This window comes from Betta splendens, chromosome 24, assembly GCF_900634795.4.
Source record: "Betta splendens chromosome 24, fBetSpl5.4, whole genome shotgun sequence".
Classification (NCBI taxonomy): domain Eukaryota; kingdom Metazoa; phylum Chordata; class Actinopteri; order Anabantiformes; family Osphronemidae; genus Betta; species Betta splendens.
In genome coordinates this window covers 13598123-13618122 of record NC_040901.2, presented here as the reverse complement: position 1 = coordinate 13618122, position 20000 = coordinate 13598123, and the positions used below count along the sequence as shown (strand labels likewise).

General features: G+C 50.9%; 1 protein-coding gene across 6 annotated transcripts in view; it reads right to left on the bottom strand.

Annotated features, from left to right (window-relative positions):
* Nucleotides 1-20000, bottom strand: part of hivep2a (HIVEP zinc finger 2a) — a 53066-nt gene that overhangs the window by 14 nt on the left and 33052 nt on the right. For all 6 annotated transcript variants that reach the window (XM_029140365.3, XM_029140368.3, XM_029140366.3 and 3 more), the window contains 14 exons: nucleotides 14891-14967; nucleotides 13463-14788; nucleotides 11388-13276; nucleotides 10957-11217; nucleotides 10712-10877; nucleotides 10529-10613; nucleotides 8648-10427; nucleotides 8403-8560; nucleotides 6345-6520; nucleotides 5814-5912; nucleotides 4040-4886; nucleotides 3842-3941; nucleotides 2604-2723; nucleotides 1-2513 (listed from right to left, as the gene is read on the bottom strand). The exon at nucleotides 1-2513 is cut by the window's left edge and continues 14 nt beyond it. In XM_029140365.3, the coding sequence (XP_028996198.1) occupies nucleotides 1797-2513; nucleotides 2604-2723; nucleotides 3842-3941; nucleotides 4040-4886; nucleotides 5814-5912; nucleotides 6345-6520; nucleotides 8403-8560; nucleotides 8648-10427; nucleotides 10529-10613; nucleotides 10712-10877; nucleotides 10957-11217; nucleotides 11388-13276; nucleotides 13463-14438 (7374 nt within the window). In that variant the 5' untranslated portion in view covers nucleotides 14439-14788; nucleotides 14891-14967 and the 3' untranslated portion in view covers nucleotides 1-1796. The remainder of the gene's footprint in view (nucleotides 2514-2603; nucleotides 2724-3841; nucleotides 3942-4039; nucleotides 4887-5813; nucleotides 5913-6344; nucleotides 6521-8402; nucleotides 8561-8647; nucleotides 10428-10528; nucleotides 10614-10711; nucleotides 10878-10956; nucleotides 11218-11387; nucleotides 13277-13462; nucleotides 14789-14890; nucleotides 14968-20000) is intronic.

Genomic DNA, 20000 nt, shown 5'->3' with positions numbered 1-20000 from the left:
TATTTATTTCAAAACAACAATCCATTTTTTCCACTTCTACTGCGATTCCTCGTTGCAACTGGGCTCATACATTATATTTGTATTAAATCCACAGAACACCATCACAAACGTTGCCCTTTTAAATGCACGTCTACCTTTTTTTTAAGCTTTTTTTGTATTGTTGTCATTCCATACAATGACTTGTGCTTTGATATCTTTGAAAGAGAGAAAGAGATTTTTAAAGACATCGTTGTTGTCATGATAAGTGTACATAAGAGGGATCCAAATAGAAAAAAGTGTTAAGGAGAGGATATACTGGTTGAATACACACGATACAGAATACAGAGATGCACACTCACGTCAGAGTCTGTCTGACTCCAAATCTGTCAACACTAAAGAGTTGTGTCACTGAAAATCACCACGACCCCGACTGCTCCTGATTGTAGGATTGTAAAGATGCTATCGTTGCCTTGCAACAAATACACTCCCTGCTGGAGAGCAGAGCATTGGCTAAATATTGCTTAGCTACAAAAGGGACGTCCAGGAGACCGGGGGCACAAAGAGCAGTGCAGAAAGCTTCATGTTAAACACCATATTATTATTACTAATATTATTATTATAGATTGAGACGGTTTTAAAGTTGGGAGTTTGGATCAACACTGCCGGTCTGTGGCATCGAAGCGGATCAGAGTGCTGGACTTTCACAGAACAAAGATAAGGTGCATGTGAGAGTTGGGTGGATGTGTTTGAACGCGAGTCCTCCGTTAAACTGAGCACCAGCGTGTCTCAGAGAGGCGACTGAATATTTACATGGACTGGAATGTTTTCCCTGTTTTCCAGTGGCGCTGCCTTCAACTAAGGTGTGCGGTGACTCTCGTGCGAAGGCGTGTTTGTTCACGTGATCCGTGCCTCTTCTCAAAAACCCAAACAAGAAATAATACCACAAAAATAGGTAAAGCAAAAAAATCACAAGCAGAGAGCAGCAGAGAGAAAGTACGAGCACAGTACGATAACCTTAATTTGAGTGTTAAGTGCAGATGGATGGATAGATAGGTAGATAGATAGATAGAGGTGGAGAGATACTGCATGTACGCATATGCTGGGTAAATATTACTTCTATGTGTATATACCTCCAGGTACAGGGCATTTAAATAGGTCTAACATATGAAGCCATAGTACAGTGTACACATCCTCACTCTAGCGCAGCCATAGCAAACCCCCATGCTTTACATAGAAAAGGCATCCACGACATTTACCAAAAAATGTACAATTTATGAAACATGGTAACGGTAATAAATAGTATTATAGAATCGCTGCTGTACACAAAAAAGCCATTTTTGAAATTTCACTCATATAAAAATATGTTTTAGTGCAACCATACGTAATAATAACAATAATAATATCCATAAGTTCACATCGCTTGTCGAGACCTTTAAGGTTTCCAAAACCCACATAAAAAAGAACCGGGAGAAAAGGAGGAGGGGCTGCATCGATTACAAAGCTGATACGTGAGAAGATCCTATTTACATGAACCAACGACCACGTTAAAGAAAAGGCACGCGTGCAGCCGTCACCTGACGTACCGTTGAACCAGGCTCTGTCTTTAGCAGGTTTGGGTCAGGCTTGGTTCTGTTGGTGGGCGCCACCAAGCGGGTTTAATGTCTTCACATGACTGAGTCTGGTGTGTTGACTTCTATTCAACAGCTGATGCTCATGGGTTGTGTGCGTGAGGTCTATTAAAGTGTGCAAAACTCGATTCCTCGCCCTGCACTTCATCCCTTCCTTTTATCCCAAAACAACAAATCCAGCTTTCCACATCACGACACGTCCTTGACTCTGTTCGTGCTTCCTGCCTCCCGGTCCCTCTCCAGCTTGAGGGCTTTGGATGCGGTCAGAGGCTGGTGGGTGTCAGATCCGGGGCTGTGAGGGTGAGGGGAGGAGGGGGACGAGGAGGAGGTGGAGCGGGGGGAGGTGGGGAGGGAGGCGTGGGGAGGCCTGAGCTCCAGGCTGCTAAAGTGCTGAATCCCTGGACCTTGAGGAGGGGACGAGGGGTGAGGAGACGGCGGCGACATGGAAATGGATGGTGAGCGCTGGTGCTGCTGGGAGTCGGGGGACAGGCCAGAGGGTGAGGAGGAGGAGGGAGGAGGGCCTCTGCCTCCATCTTGCCCGTCACCCCTTCTGCTTGCTCCTTTGTCAGCAGGCTCCTCCGAGTCGATGCAGAGCGATGCGATGGCCTTGGTGCAGGTCTGGATGCTCTCCTCCTGCTCCTGCCTCCCTCCCCCCTCCCCCTCCTGCAGGGAGGGGTGAGGCGAGGCCACCTCCCTCAGCCTCTCTTCTCCTCCTCCTCGTCTTCCCCTCTCGATGAAGGAGTAAGCGACCTCGCTGGCCGAGTCTTCCGACGTGCTCTTGTGCAGCGCCAGGCGAGGCGTTGCCTGCTGCGCCCCCTGCTGGGCCAGAGGAGTGGTGACCGACGTGGGGACGGAGTGTACCATCTGGATGCCTCCGATGGGGATCATCGGGAAGGGCGACCGCACCTGAACGTCACAAAACGCAGCCGTCGGTAGGGATCGTACGAATCCTATCCACTATCCAATAAACAGGAGCTAGCTTTTAACATGTCGTACCTGGAGTTGGGAATGGAGTGGGAGGTGACTGAACAGGCCTTGGTGAGGAGGGCTGGACTGGTTACCACGGCTACCACCTCGGTCCTGTTCCCCTGGCGACGATAAATCTTGACGATAGACCTGGAAATATGAGATAAGAGATGAACTAAAATACTAAAACACAAGAGTCCAAAAGAAAAGAGCCGAGTGAGTTTAGTCTCAGGTCTGGAACATTCATTTGGATAAATAACACAAACCTACAAAAGGAAAACACACACACACACACACACACACACACACACACACACACACACACACACACACACACACACACACACACACACACACACACACACACACACACACACACACACACACACACACACACACACACACACACACACACTCCGGCTGCTACCAAATACAATAAACACAATGGAAGCTTTGAAATGGAAAAAGCAAATATTATGTAGCAAAATAAATGATTAAGTTTTAATGAAAGGAGTAAAAACAGAAAGGTGTGTTATTAATGTGCAGCAGGTGGAAAACGTCTTGTTCAAACATTCATCCATCGCTGGAGGAACGTTCGAGGCGCTCGGCTTCGCGCTTTGTTTAAGTGGGAGCAGCAGCAGAAGCCAGAGTTTGAAGTGCAGCTCTTAAGAAGAAAAACAGCCGCGTTATTAAGCACAGATCCCGTTCGCGCCAAAGCCAGCAGCTCTACCTTCCTGCAGCCCCGCTCTGTAACTGGCTCGACCCTCGTTCCCTCATCCTCTCTGAATGTTTCTGCTACCGCTGCCAGACACTCGTCTGCTCCCCTCTTCCCTCCTTCTCACCCTTTTCCTCCATCTTTCTCATTTTACTTTTGTTTTTTCCACTGAAAATACGTGTCCAGCAGAGTTTGATTTTGAAGGGGAGTTCGAAGGCTGACCTGGTGCTCAGTAGGTGGAGCATCAGACGGTCCCAGGTTTAAGCCCCGCCTCTGGCACCAGTGTGTCCTTGAGCAAGACGGGATCAAATTTCTCTAATGTGGGACCAATTCAGCCTAAGGAGAGAGGCCTTCTGCAAAACTAAGGCCTTTTGAGTCTAACTAACTGTGTTTACACCGACGATGCTTCTATTAATACGTCTGGGCCTGAAACTGGCTGTTGTGCCGGAAGCGTCATTCTGCTGGAAGGAGGGAAACGTTTTCCTTGAGGAGGATGGAGATGCAGGTCAGAGAAGCATCCTGATGAATGGACCCAGAGTAACAGGGTTCTTACCATCTCCATTTCTGCGCTGGTTCTGGTGCGCAGAGGCCCAAAGTCTCCCTGCGCCAACAGGCCGCTCTGATGCCTGAGGCTCCGAGCTCCACTCTGCTGGCTGGAAGCCACAAACACACAACCACAATAAACCTCCACTGTATGAAGAGCTATGCTGAGGGATTCAACTTAATAACAGCTGGCAAACATGTGGCTCACCTTTGGTGATGGAGGTGTTGGTGGAGCCCTCGACGAGGAGAAACCGGACGGATCATCCCCCTGCGCCCTCGTGGGGAAAGGTCGCGCTTGTAGTCCCTCCCTGCTGGAGATGTGGGGCGAGAGAGAGGGGAGAGCAGCGAGAGGTGTCCCCTCCTGGGGGAGAGGTCCCGCCGGTATCCGCCAGAAGCCCCGAGGTCTCGCTTGGGGGAGATGTGACGCAGAGGTGAGATGTCCCGTCGGGGGGAGAGGTGTCTGGCACGAGGCGAGAGGTCGCGGCGTGGGGAGAGATAGTGCCGCGCCAAAGGGGAGGACGCAGGGGAGATGGGGGACGGGCAGCCGGAGTGGTCCAGCACCGGCGAGGACAGGCGCGAGGAGGAGGACAGGTCTGGAGACGAGAGGGGGAGGTCTTCATCCATGGAGGAGGGGGGCGGGGCCAGCAGCCTGCTGCCCAGCGCCCTCTGGAGGCCGCGCTGGTACTCCTGCCCAGGCTCCGCCCCCGCCGGGTCGCTGGGCGGAGCCTGCGGCGTGATCTGGATGCTCGGCACCGTGGTGAAGTAGCCGAACAGAGGCGGCTTGGCGGCGTGTCCCAGGACGTTGGACGGCGAGTGGGAGGAGGCCACGGCCGTGACGGACAGCGAGGGCAGCCCGTACGGCTGCGGGCTGGTGGAGCGGGACCCCGTCTTGGGCGTGGAGTCGCCGTCGTAGTCGTCCTCGTCCTCGTCTTCGTCGTCCACCTCGTCGCCGTCTTCCTCTCCGCCCTCCGAGTCGTCGGCGTCTGAGAACTGGTGCTCCGTCATGGCGCCTCTGGAACCCTTCTCCGAGCACCTCTGGCCTTCGTCGCCAACATCTGGCGGAAGAAGACAGACGCTGTGAAGCCACTTTCCCACCAGATAAAACCTATAGAGTCAAACCCGGACCCTTCTCTGCAGCGTGGACTGGAGCCAAGAGCAGCAGCTGCTGGCAGAAAACCAAGTCCACTAGAAAACAGCTAACGGGCAGCGAGCGGAGAGACGGCTGCTGAAAACGCACATCTGCTCCAGGAGAAAGCGGATCAGCCAGCGCTTCTACCAAACCACACATGTTTATGTCGACTGGCTGAATGTTCCCCCACCCTCGTTATGTGGCTTTGTGTCCCAATTAAACGGCCAAGAGAAGGTGGAGTCCACGGCTGGAAACTACCACAGGTTTGAGGGTTTGAGAACAGCCTGGTCTCTGTGCTCCTCGTCTGAGGAGGGACAGTCCCAGCAGCCGCTGAGCCATCGTACTGGGAACGGCCCAGTATGATGTCTCAGGGCGACGAGCTGAACCAGTTCAAGTTCAGACCTGTGGAGTTACTGATGTGTGGTCCTGAGCCCAGAAAAGCACCTGACAACATGGTGCCGCCGACGGAGGAAAGCTGAAAGAACAATTCCACTAATTTCCAGCTTCATTATCAAGTCATCAGAAGATTAACGGGACGCTGAAGCGAGCTGTCGGACTCCAGAGACGGACGACGGGAATTTATTATGAGTGAATATTTCATGGGAAATCACATTCATGCTCTGAGCCCACAGCGGCTGCCTCAGTAATCATCTTCAGATTATTTCTATATCAGCTGATTAATGGTGAGGCAGGTTCTTTTAAACACACTATTTGTTGCTATTTCTGGAAAACAGCGGAAATAAAAACGGAGGCTTTAAATCGCTCCTGGAAAACTTTGAATGGGGATATTTGATGGCGATAAAGCCTATTTCCTGGTTTGATTGGCGCCTGGTTGGACCTGAGTGACCCTTACCTTCATCTGCCTCCGCGTCCTCCACTGAAGACATGGAGACTCCCAACTCCAGACACTTTTTCATATGAGCCTTAGACTTCATGTGCTTCGTCAGGTTTCCTGCAAAGCACACACGCCAATTAATGACTCTCCAACTTACTGGAAGCCGGAGGTTGTTTGGCAGACGGAGGGTGAGGAGGAACGAGAGGCAGCGAGACCACAAAATTACAATTTACAAATTATATATAATTTATACAGAATGTAATTTAATGACAAAATGACTGGGCTGCTCTGACGTCTGCTGCCTGTATGTGCAGACATCAGGCAGGTAATGGGGTTAGATATCAGCGCGTCAGCATCTCCAGCATCTGATATGATGGCAGTTCCTGTCTGACCACAGTGGCAGGAATCATGTTTTATTCATTCATTTAAATACTGCGTTACATCTGAAAAAAGCTGACTAGAAAATGATGGAGGTTCTTAGTGTCTGATCCTCGTCAAGGACACGGTGAAGCAGCCTGAGCCCGAGCGCCCGGCGTTCAGCAGCCCCACCTTTGGTCTTGAAGGCGAAGTTGCAGAACTTGCAGACGTACGGCCGGACGTCGGTGTGCGTGCGGATGTGCTTCTTCAGCATGCTGGGCTTCTTGCAGCGGATGCCGCACTCCTCGCAGATGTACTTCCCTCGGCCGCGGCCGCGCACGTACACGTAGTCCTCGTTGGATTTGTACCTGGAAGAGGAGCAAGCGTGAACAGCTGGCAGCTAAACACCGCTCTGACTCTCACGCAGAGGTCAAAGGTCAGGGCGGATGCTTGGGCTGCAGCAGCGGCAGCTGAAGGCTGGTTCACCCACAGCAGAACAGCTGAGAAACAGCTCATGTGGTTCCATGCTCAGAACCTGCAGACAGACACGCGTCTTTGTTTTAACGGCTAAAACAGGAAGCGCTGCAGCATTCCAGCGGGGTTTGTCTTTTGTCTAAAAGAAGACAACCACAGTCCCAGCTCATTCCTTCAGCAGGCTGTCTGTCAGCCGTGATCTCTGTCCCAAACGAGGCTGAGTGAAGCAGAGGCCGCTGGCAGCGCTCCGTGCACGGAGGGAAGCGAGCACCAACCGCCGGCCGATGCTGCTAAATGTCGTCCGTCTTCTCCGACCGCAGAAGCATCACTTACAGCTTTTGTTTTTTAAATGTGGGGGAAAAGACGGATTTTCTTTGTGGCGAGGCAGAGAAAACGGCTGGTGAGTGGCCGTTTCCTGTCCCGTCGGCAGCGCCTCCTGCGTCAGGCTCAGATATCAGCGGCATCAAACGGCGGGAGGACGTGTCCGTCAACCTGCGCCGCAGAGCGGGAAGAGCCTGCAGAGGTTTACACAGCTGCAGCCAGTTATGGAGAGAATTACTGTGATTACTTAGTTTTATTGTACGAGTCGACGCACACGGTGAGAGCGCGAAGCACAGTCGCTGCCTGAACGTCCAGCGGACACGAGCACGGACGCGAGATCTCCATCGTATACGTCGTGTTTGTGGAGGTGCTGTGATCCACTCGTTGCTTAAGTGTCCTCTGGGAACAAAGCGAATTACTTCACTGTCTGCTGCATTTAATAACGGCCTGCGTGCGTGTGTGTGTGTGTGTGTGTGTGAGCCTCAGGCTGAATTTGCATGTCTGTTCCACTCAGTAACTCTGCTCTTATTGGCTCTACTGTACGACCATAAAACATTATGATACTACAGGAATGTCTCCCGCTGCAGCAGCTTCCAGCTCCAACTCCCACGTTCAGGCTTCATCTAACACTTTAATGTACATTTTAGGGCACGTTCCTTTGCTTCTAGGTGGAAAATAACATTGATATGAGTTCATAATGAAAAATATGGGGATCTCAGCTTCATCACCATCAGACAGTGGAATCTGAAGGAGGCCTGTGTTCAGCTGCTCTGACTGTCCCATGTTTGGGAAGCAAATCCCTCAAAACCAGGATAGGAATTCTTTACAATACATTGGTACAATCAAACCGAGGCTTAAGTTGGAGACTTAAGTCCTGCTGAGGACGGAATAAATACAAATAAAGTTTTGTGTCAGTGAGACACACATACAGAAATAATCCAAATGAATACCTTTGAGTCTTTACAATGCAGCTAACGAGGGACGGATCCCACTTCACACCAGTCTGTAAAAATAAAGGCGTGAACTCTGAAAGCCAACGTCCAATTAGAGCGTGAGCCTGTGATGGCTTTAGCAGCCTCAGCCTCTGGGCCCATGTCTGATTAAGGGTGATGGAACAGATGTCTGAGTGTTCATACAAAGAGCAGCAGTGTTCAGAAAAAATAACAGGCCAACGCGCTGTGAACGTCCAGGTATCTGACATCAGCTGAGGCAGGAAGGTGACGGCTGCGGTGTCTGGTGACAGCGGCGCTTCACGCCTCACTGTCACAGTCTGTCAGTGTCTTTGAAAACATGCCGACACCGATGTGATTTTGCCAACACCGATGCGAATAGATTGGGTATTAAAGCATTTATAGAAGCAAGTGTTTATGTTAGCGTCCGTAACCACCTGACAGTTTAGTCTGACTGGAGTTTAAATGGAGCACCAGTGAACCTGGAACTGGGCGCTGGACGTACCCGCCTTCGAAGATTTTGATGCGAGTGGGTTCGTTGCTGGCTTGTTTGACTGACACCTCCTTCTCGACCTGCTCTTCCTTTGAACGCTCCCAGGACACCACTCCCTTCATCTTCCTCCCAAAATGAGTGACTTCCACGGGCATCAGCTCTGGCTTTAACTGCACAGAAGGGGACACACAGGTTGTGTATTTTTATGCAGACTGCTTTTATGTGTGAAGGCCGTTTGGTGCACGAGGACGTCGTACCTGATCGAACCTCAGCTTCCAGGCCACCGATGACACCAGCTTCCCAGAGCTGGGTGGCGAGAGCGCTGCCGTGGTGAACAGGTCCGTGTTCCTTCTCTGCTTGGACCTCAGCAGGGCCAGCGCAGCCTTGGTGCTGAGGTTCAGGGGGTTGGGATTGTATGAGCTCACGCACCACGAGCCGTAGACGGAGCTGCGCAGCGCGGCCGGCGTGCTGTTGGGTTTGGTGTAGTTCAGGAAACACCAGCTGACTCTGCTGGTGGTGCGCAGGCTGGGGAAATGGAAGAGCTGCTGGACGTCAGCCACGTCTGTGACGAGCAGAGTCTGGCCCACTGCTCCAGACAAACCTACACCTCGACTGGCAGCCAGTTGAACCAGCATGCTGACGGGCATTTTACTGGGAGGACACTGCTTGGCATTGTCAGCATTGTCGTCTGCGTCATTGGACGACACCATGGACTGGGGGCTGGAGTTGGGCTCCGGGGCTGAATCGTCCACATCGAGGTCCTCAGGGGAGTCCCGGCCTCCTGAACCTGGGGAACGGTCTGTGACAATCTGGAGAGGAGGGGTGAAAGTCTCCGCCCAGGATACGTCAGAGAGGTGGGGGGCAGACGATCGAACAGGAATGGAGATCTTGGTGGAAAGAGGGAAGCCGCCCAGTGGAGGGGAGGAGGACATCCTTTCAGACTCGTCTATGGAGCCTTCGCTCTTCAGGTCGCGCTCACCTCTGGCCTGCACATTATCAACGCTGCAACCTTCAGCTCCACTCAACTCCACCGCGCTCATTTCTTTAACAATTTGTCCATACATGCGCTCCTCCTTCACTCTTTTCTGCTGCTTAGTCTCTATGAAGAGCTCCAGGGAGCTCGCAGGGGACAGCATTCGCTTGCTGCCTCCAATGCCAGAACCTGAAGCATCCGTGGTGGATATAGTGCCTGATGTTAGCGACAGTGGGATCCCTGTGTTCAGCTGCTGTTCTTGCAGCGGATCTGGAGCCTTCCAGAGCGGGTAGTGCAGGCCTGAGCCATCGCTGTGTCCCAAGAAGTGTGCCAAGTTAAAACCCGGCCCACTGATGCCTCCCCCGATTCCTCTGGGGGCTTTGGCGACACTTGCGACACCAACTGGAGGAGAAATGTTGCTGTTGTCAGCGCCTCCTGACTTCGCTGAGCCAACCCCTTGTGTTGCACTGCCATGGGTTGCGATTAGTTGGCTAACACTGGTGTACATAACACTACCAAATGATGGCACATGAGTCTGGACCCGCACAGGAACAAGCATGCCAGGCAGGGTAGCCTGGGAGCCCAGGTTCTGGGTGGCAAAGACAGGCTGTATCTGCTGCAGCAGCATGGGGCTGGAGGTGGAGCTGGGGAGGGACAGCTTAGAGGAAAGACACCCAGAATTCTGCTGCTGCTGCTGCTTAGACAGAGGAGAGGTGCGAGACGGGGCAGGATATATCTGAGCTCTTTCTGATTTGCCCTCGTGAGTCTGTAGATCATGGGTTTGCTGCAGCGGGTAGATTGGTGGCTGTTTGTGAGGCGAATGTCCAGGAGCGGTAGACTGTGACCTGATGTGGAGCTTTTGGAGCTGCTGCTGGGCCTGAAGAGTGAGCTGATGCCTCTGCGTCTGTGCAGCCTCTTGAGTCCAGAACAAACCTGCTTGCTGGAAAGAGAGGAACGGGGGGCTGCTCTGGTACTGCTGCATCACGTCCTTGTTGATGATCTCATGACCTGGATGTTCTCCCTCAGATGATGAGCCCTGTGTCTGAAGCCGATGTTGCTGGGACCTATTACAGAGACAAGGTTTAGTATAAGACTTATTAATACAGTACGTCTGGATTAACAAGGGTCCTAGTTCAGTTCTAGGACTGTACAGATGAAGACAGACCTGTAGACCGGCTCATCCTGGAGGCTGTCTTCACTGATGCTATGCTGGAGGAGATGCGGGTGGTGCTGTTGGTGTTGGTGAGATCCTACAACATGAAACATGAGAATGTACAATACAATTTTGGAAATTGTTGCATGTTTGAGTCTTAAAAACCACGATCCAACACAAGCTGCTGAGGCTCACCACCAGCGCTGCCAACTCTCTTGGTTCTGCCACCTGAGTCCGAGCTGCTGTAGGGGGATGCTGCTGGTCCAGGCCATGGCCCGTGTTCCAGACTCTCTTGTTTGATTGACATCTCACCGCCTGCTGGCTCGTGGGGGACGGTCTCTGGATAAACACTGAGTGAAGCCTGTATTTGTGAGACAAAATGACCAGTCACCACTTTGAGTCCGTCATCAGAATTACAGTAGTAGGTGGTTTTCTTTTACCTGTCGGACAAGAAATCCGCGCCGGCGTTCCTTCATGGCGGAGGAGCTGGAGTACAGCTCTCCCTGTCTGGAGGACGATAAACTTCCATAGTCGAAGGATTTGCTGCGCATTTCAGGCAACTCCGTGGGCAGCGTGCACGGCGCCTGCTCTGACGACGACCTCCTCATTTCCCTCTGTTGATGGTGGCTGGAATGACCACTGCCAGGAACCGTTAGGAACTCTGACGGCTTCACGCCACCACCAGGGGGCAGTGAGTCATCCTGACGTCGAAATACAACAAAGCTTTATTTATTTTTTATCCCAATTCATCTTGATGGATTTATGCGGTTTTACACAGCAACATACGTCTTACTACTGAAATAAACAAATAATAAGTAAAGTTCAGATAACTGAAAAGTAAATAATAGATAGTAAAGATATACGTGGGCACCTGTTTGGTGGGTGAGACAGACTTGAGGCCTTCATCTCGGTCAAAGGACATGGAGAAGGACGAGGAGTGGGAGAGGTTACTCTCCTGACTGGGGCTGCGTGAAAGGCTGGTGCAGGTTGACTCGAAGCTCGATTCCCCAGAGGAGTGCTCCATGTCTGCCAAACGCAGCCTCTTCTTCTTAGGTGGCAGCTTTTCTGATGGCATCTGGGCGAGAGTGTCACTCCTCTGTGGTAGCTGGAACTCCTCCACATGCTGTTGCTTCTCTGGTTCCTTGACCATTGGCGCATCGAGGTCTTTCTCAGGCTTGTCTGGCTCTTCAGTCACCCTGATCTCCGGAACTTGGATGTTAGGTTGTCGGACTAGTTTTGGTTGGATGTGATAAGGCTGGCCAGGCGAGGCGGCAGCCGATGAAGACGACAGAGAGGCTAGGTCGCTATCACTTTGTAGCTGCTGCTCCATGCTCTCTGTTCTCAGTATGGCAGATTCAGGACTCAGAGCATCTTCAAAGATCTCTGTGTCAGACTGTTCAGAGTACTGGCTGGATGGAGCTTTGTCTGAAGGTTGATATCCTGGCTGTTCAAAAGACTCTGATTTCTCAAAGGAATTTGGCCGGCTGAGGGAGTTGGTGTGCTGGATGACTGATATGACATTCCCAGCTGTCTTCCTACCCTCAGAGTCAGGAAACAATGCATTGTCTTCAGAGCACATGCTGGTACAGGTGTCAAAGCTGTCCGACTGGCTGTGAGCACTGTGAAGGGAGCCCTTGCCTGTAAGGGTGGCTCTTGACCCATCAAGACTACCTTGTTTAAATTCATAGTCCCCTATCATCTCGACTGAACCACTACAGCTGCTGTCACAGTGTCCAGGGCTGTCGTCCTCGTCTCCAACACTCTTTTCCTTCCGCCTTTTTCTTGTGGTTGTTTCTGAGATAGCTTTAGTACCATATGAGGTGTAGGAAATGTGCTCTGGGACTCCTGGGCTACGTTCTCCAATTTTCATACCCAGGGATGCAGCAAAGTTTTTGGACATCTGTGTATAGCCCTCTGCCTCTCCTCCGTGGGCTTCATTAGCTGAATGTTCAAATGCAGCTTGTCTTCTGAGTCTACGAAGCCCCGGAGGGTAAAATACATCATCTGATGTCATCATCTCATCAAAAGAGTGGCTGCCTCGAATCCCTGGTGGTACACTGAGGTTAGAAGGGGAGGAAGTTGGCATGGAGTTACTCCTAATGAGCGGTCCAGAATCTGATGGGGGCTCCAGTAGCCCTGTGCTGCTTTGGCAAGGTCCTGTTGGATATTGCTTAGGATCTCCAGATATTCCTACATCTCCTCTGAAACAGATATGGTCCTCAGCTATCTTACCCATGTCCAGGACAGCACCCGGTTGCTTTAGGCTAGCCATGCTGCCTGGGTCTGCCCCTGCAATACCCACTGTGATAGACTGTCTGGACCTGGAGTTGGGTCGGTAATACCATGTCCGACCAAACATGATCTCCTCGTACGTCTTGACATTGGTATTTGGAGGACTGATTGGCTGGTCTGCACTCTCTGACCGTGAAAAATACCCAGAGTCTGTACTGCCTTTGCTGTGGGGGCTGAGTAGGTTCAGGGACTGGGACATGATAGAGTCTGCGTCTTGGCCTTTCTTCTCATTTAGCCTCAGTGCCAAACGCTGTTTGATGGAGGGGGAGTCATCCAGTGAATGGGCTCTTACACCAGCCTGTGATGCCAACATGTGGTGTGATCCTTTTATGTCCTGAAATGGAGGGCACTCCATCCCTGCGGAGGGAACTCCTCCAGGCTTGGGGACGATGAGGATAGGCACTTTCATGGACCCCACAGGCAGCTCTTCAGCTGAATCTGCATATGCTGGTTCAACACCACCTACACCTAGAGAGTGTGGAGCATAATATACAGAAAATTAAAACACACAAAACGAGAACTTTAAGGTCATTTGAAAAAAGTTAACAATGAAAATCTATATTCTGTATTCTTTTGAGACTTAATAGTTAACTACTACTATAAACTATGTTTGAAGGGTTAGCAAAGAAAAGTGTCTTGTTGAAGGAAAATGACCTGGATTCTTGTCAGCTTCAAAGGAGATCTGTGGGATGAGGCCGCCTTTGTCTGTTAGCATGGTGGAGCCGTCAACTTCCTCATCTGTGTCGGTGCTCTGTTCCCCATCGGAGTGGACCTCGGCCTCACCCACTGGGGAAGCCTGGTCCATGTCCCCTCCCCGGGCAAGAGCTAGCTCTGAAAATGGTACAAGTCCAGCCTTGATGGCGTGAGCATGGGACTTGCGATGCTTGTAAAGGTTGCTCTTAGTTTTGAAGGAGAAGCCGCAGGGTACACAAGGGTAAGGCCTTTCTCCAGTATGTGATCGGATGTGCTTCTTCAGGACGCTGGGTTTCGCACAAGCTCGACCACAGTAGTGACATATGTACTTACCAGGCTTTTTTGGTTTCTGCTCTTTTTTGCTGTAGCCCTCGTCTCCAGGCTCAGAGCCTGATTGAGAATACTGTCCGAAGGAGCTAGGTAGACTAGGAGATTTCTGGCGAGGAAACCTCCCTGCCCCAGCCCCATGTGGATGAGTGTGTCCTACAGGGTACAAGTCATCGGAGGGCAACTGGCCAGCAAAAGGCCAGGCATGAGCCTCTAAGCCTGGCTGGGGTTTAGCTCCAGAGAGAAAGCGCTCAGGTTGGGGATGCTGAGGATATGGCTGGCTGAGCTGGTATGAGTATCCCCTTGGGAACCCTTGAGCAAAGGGTCCTTGGGGATCTTGAGTTGGTGGGCCTCCTATGGCTCCAATTGCAGAGGGTCCAGATAGCAGCTTCCCAGAATTCCCTGTGATTGCATACTTCTGCTGAGGCGCTGATCCTCCGGAGGCACCACATGGCAAACTTTCACGGTGTTTTGCCTCTGGGTCAGCAAAAGTGCTTCGTTTGGTTGCAGAGGGCTCAGATGCCCACTTCCGTTGCAGAGGTGTTTTCTCCTTCAAAGGCTCTTTACTTGAGCATTTCTGCCCAGTGGCCAAGGATTCATGAGCCTCCATCTTTGTACAGCTCCTCTATGGGATAGAGGAGGAAGGACAGAGGGGATGGTGGGGGTTTGGGAGAGCAGGTTCTCAAGGTTTACAAGCTCCCCAACCTACCAGGCATGATAGCTGAACATCTGAGGGTGGCTAATGAGTTCAAACAAACAGGAAGTACCCGTCCATCGCCTGAACAGAGTGACTGTGGAGCCAGAGTGGAAACAGGAAGTAGGGCACAGAAATAAAAGGGGCACTTTAGTGGATAACATCAGAGACGATTCTTTCCTTTTGCAATTTTGTAAACACACTAAAGTTGCTGTGCAGTGATTTCCTGTCCAGTTCATGTAAAAGCAGAAGAATCCTTGAGTGATCTGGACAAGGTAGAAAACGAAGGTTTAAGGACTTTCATGAGCCCTACAGCTGCAGTAAACCAGGGTACCAAAATAATGAAATTAGTTAAAGTATCTACTAACGTTTCTTTAGGTGAAAGTGCTTGAAGATCCTCGTTCTGTAGTTTCAAAGTCTTTTAGTTTTTTTTCATCAAAAGGACCTGCAGAAAAAAAAAAACGAGAAAAGAAGCCAGTTAGGTTTGTTGTCCATCTTAGACATAAATCAAAGTCTTCTACTCAGAGAACCACTAACTAGGTAAGAACACGGCTGATGTGCAAATGTAAATGTCATTGATTGCTCAGTTAGTTCCTTCAGTGGATTCCATCTGTGCTTTTGCCATTTCCACCCCTTCCTTCTCCCTCACACCCTCCAACTGCCCTCCCTCTCTTCGCCTTCCACTCAGTGAGTCACTGATGCAAAACAAACCCACGCTGTTCCTAAAAAGACACAAAGGCGTATAAATAGCGCTGTGGAAGTGACGTCGGAGTGTCATAATGTGTGTGGGCGTCTGAACAGGCCAAGTCGAAGAGCAGCCATCAGACCTAACACCTTTCCTTCCTCTCTGGGTGCCGCAGATTGATTTAACTTTGTACTCTGTCGAACGAACGGCAAAAGGAGAACACACAGAAATGGAACACACACACACACACACACACACACACACAGCAGGCATTGCACTGCAAACACTGCAGTAGATGGAGCATGTGTGCGTTTCCGTTGTTTAACGTTTCTTAACCACACCAACACCTGACACGCACACACACGCCTGCTGAAGCTGCACTTTTGCTTTGTATTTCCTCATCTCGGGCTTTAAACAACCTCCCTCGCACCCTGATTGCGACACCAACGCACATCTACACACACAGTGCCCTCAGTGCTGGTAAGCAGGGCTCGGTGACGTGAGCGTCTGGGGGCCCAACGTGAGATCTAAAAATAGCAGCGGAGGGAAACATGCGGTATTCTTAGCAGCAGCGACGTTAACTTTGGGCCGGCATGTGTTTTCACATGCACCCCCTCTAAACAAATACACAGTCACAGAAACACACCATCATCTCGGCTCCGGTCGTAGTCTGATGTTTTTCCATGGTGTTAACGGTATAAGAATGTGGTGTTGAACCGTACGGAGCGAGACTCGAACCCAGGGTGATGCTGACTGATTAGCTGGAGGTCAGCTGATGTAACTGCAGCCTAATGTAGAGCAGACAAGGCTCTGTCCAACATGCAGCAACGCACACGCTTTCATTTCAGGACCAAATCCAGCTGCGTGGAGAAGCCCGGTCCGATTCTAAGACATTTACTGTTTTAGCCCTAACACACATCTGGGAAATGAGCCTCAACATTTGGCCTCATGCTTGTTCGACATGCATACAACGTCTCCTAAAGCAAAACGCACAACACTATTTGCATTATCATTAGCGTGTAACAATTAAGCAGGTACGTCTGGCAGACGAGGAGCACCGGCACTGATCTGGGCCTGGCTGTGTTTCTGGGGCACTAACACAGCGGCCGCCGCCTCGGTCCAACACTTGGGATCTGATGAAGCAGCTTGTTGCAGCGTTTCCATCTCCATTCACTGACACACACACCTCAAAACCTCCACTATCTGACCTCCAGGGTCCAGTACCCATAATCACCTGCAGCAGCTATGACCTTAAAGCAGCACTCAGAAGATTCTGAGTTAAACTCTAATTTAACTGGATGCGAGGCGGCTGAATGGCTGCCGTCTGCACAGCGAGTGGGAGTGTGCAGTGAATGGCTTACATAAAGCTTTATTCATGCACGCACCGACACAACCTGCCCCAGTTACTGAGCGTAGGAGAGACACCGCTGCCGGCGCTGTTTATGTGCAGTGTTGTGTTTGGGGGCCGGCAAAGGGCAGGACGAGACACCCAAGTTGTAGCTGGGTCAAAACAAGCTGCATTCAGAGGCAGAAATAGAAAACTCACAGTCGAGCGTTCGCACACAGTGATTTATCAGAAAGCTGGAAATAACCAGAGTTACTTAACGAAAAGGAGCAGAGATCAGCTCAGCTTTCATAGACGGGGAAAGAGATCTAGGTGGTGCTTCGTACGCACTGAGTGCTGTTCTTAGAGTTCAGTCCAAGCACTAAAAACACAAAACGCACAACGAGGAGGTGGAACCACATCCACAGGTGTCTGCATGGTGCACGATACTATTGATGGTCCAGCTCAAAGTCCTCCTCTGCACCCACAGCACCTCCACCTGGGTTATTTAGCAGATGTTGTGAGGGCGGTTTTATTCGTGCTGCACCGTGTTTCTGCTGCCTCTCGGCTCCATCATCCCACAGCCCTCAACAGGAAAAGCTGAGAGGATAATGGGTGGATGGAAAATCTACATCAGCACCGTCGGACTGAAAAACAAATACAATTCAGGTTTGGGAGCCATTTCATTTTCAGTGTTAGACCCAAAAAAGCTTGAGGAAAAGCATGGGTTCCTGATTTGTTTTGTGGTGACCTTTCAGAACCACCTGTTCCCAAACCTGCAGATCTTCAGCATCTCCAATTCCTTCAGAGATGGAGTCAGACAAAACAGGTGTTGGGCAGGAGCTGAGAGGCTGCATGCAGGTACGTGTAAGCACACTTATACCTACATATGCCGAACCCCGGAGCGACCAAGACTGTGTGGGCATTAATCATGCACTAGGAACAGAAGGCTGTGTGGGAGGCTGCTCAGTCCTGAGGGCTGAATGCACGCTTTCTCCCACTTCCCTTTCACTTCACTCCTCTGGCTTCGCCATAATGTTGCCCAAAAGCACAGACAATAGATCAACATCATAAATCCCCTCGTATCATGATTAGTGAGAGTGACGCTTCATCTCACACAGCAATAATCCATCTACACTAAAGTGTCGGGTTCATTTATGCAGCAGATAAGCCGCTCATTTACTTTCAATACAAGACCCAGACGAGGGTTGAGCTGGTACAAGTGTGTGTGTGTGTGTGTGTGTGTGTGTGTGTGTGTGTGTGTGTGTGTGTGTGTGTGTGTGTGGTAGCTAGTTATTCTTGAAGCGCCCTGCAGGGAGCCACATACCAGCGAGAATGGCTGGAATTCCTGTGACACAGAAACAGAGAGAAAGTATCTTTGTGTGTGGGTATCTCACCCACACGCAGAACGATATATTATAAAAGGAACAAGGATCCGAAGCCAGGGATAAAATGGCTTCACACATGGGGATGAAGCAAAAAAGAGTAATAGTGACGAATAAAGGATGTATCGCAAGAGTGGAGGCAAAAAAAGCTATGAAGAGACCTAAGTTACATAAGAGGAACTGGAAGGGAACAATTAAAGGAAACAATCTAGGAGGTTAAAGAGAAAGAGGGACAAATGTGAGAAGGAAGAAAATAATGATAATGAAACAACGAAACAAGGAGACAAGGAAGGACCCGAGGAAAGGAACGCAGACCCAAGGAGGAGGATGAGGATCCTGTCCAGGACACTAGGAAACAAGGAGACATGGAAGGACTGAGGAAGGGAACGCAGACCCAAGGAGGAGGATGAGGATCCTGTCCGTGAGACGAGGAAACAAGGGGACATGGAAGGACTCGCTGATATCAGGTTATAGCAGCACGTGCAGACAAAGGCTGGGTTCGTGTTTCTGAGCGGTACCCAAAGCGTTCTGGTTCTGTGGGTGGGCAGATAATGTGTCAATTATTTACACACATTACCAACGGTTTCCACTCACTGATTAAGGGCTTTGTACAGAGATGAAGGGGGCGCGGAGGACGGAGGGCAGCTGGCAGCGCCGCCGTTTGGCCCCAGTTGGACCGAAACCGCACACACAACCATTAAACCCGTATCTTTGATTTACCTGGAGGGAGACAGACGTTCCTGGAACAATGAGCTGGACTGAGGAGTGTGAGCGCTGGGAATGAGTCCATTTACTGGCACAACAAGCAGCAGAGCCACAGAACTTTGAACTGATCCTATTCAGAGGAAAAGTAGCTAGTCTCTGTTGGTCTCCACTGTGGGAAGAACCGCTGCTACACGTTCCTGCCGTCTTTTAAGAATGTGAACCAACGGCTTCCATGAAAACAAAGGTGAGCTGCGGGGCTGCACATCACTGTAAAGTTAGATCATTTTAATAACTCCTCGGGTGCCAGGACAAATAAAGCTCAGAGCCAGAGGTTTCAGAAAGGCTCAGCAGCTACGCTAGAATACCGGCTTTCTCACTTCAGCTTTTATGCAACTGCAAATTAAAAAGACGTGTGCAGTTTGCTGAATGGGAGCCATCGCCCTCCTCCATACAACACCGCATCCACTGCTGCGTGCCCTTGAGCAAGGCGCTGAGGCCGACAGCGGGAGGTGCGGTTGCAGCAGGATGCGAGCGTGCGGCGTCACGAGCGAGGGTTTTCCCACAAGAGGAGCACACGTGGATCCACCTGCTGACTCTGAATGTGAGGCCGACTTCGCTCGATCCCGCTCCTCTCGCCTACGTTTCCCAGGGAGCTCAGCGAGAAGCTCCTGCAGCGGCTGCTGTCGCCTCCGGGTTGCGTGTAGGTGGACGGCGCTCCGCTCACCCTCCTGTCTTCTTCTGCTGCTGCCTTGAGTTCTGCTCTTTTTTCTGCCTGGTGGAGGCCAGAGAATCGGCCCTGTGTCGCTCCTTCTTTGTGAGCGAGTTGAAAGAAAGGCGCTCAGTACAACTCACTTGAGTCCAAACGTGGGCAGTAAAAGAGGCGCTGCAGGTGCAGATGCCGCCCATTGTTTTGCTCAGCGGCTGCATGGAAAGCGCTTACACGCGTTCTACCTCCAGTTTCTGATGGTCGCTTCTTCTTCCAAACCCGTGTCCTCAAAACCCATCAACATCCTGCCAACGGACCAGGTTTTAACAGAGTCCGTGTGGAGGTCATGTGATCCTGAGCGGTCGCTCACACAAACATCTGAAGACTGAGGAAGAGAAACTAGTCCGTTTCAGAAATAGAAATATTACGGCTTCACGTCTCCAGGGTAAAAAGCTTCTGGACTCATTTTGGAGCTCTGGGCCTTTGTTTTAATTTAGTGCTGTCAATCACATGTTCAGCAGAGTGGATGTGAAGGCGACAGGAGAGGAGCAGCTCTCTAAGAATGAGTGAAATCAAACCTGAGCGAGCGAGAGATTAATCAAATGAACTGAATGTGAACTGCGACGCACGCGCTCCGCAGACGGCGCGTAGACAGTGATTTACAGCAGGCAGG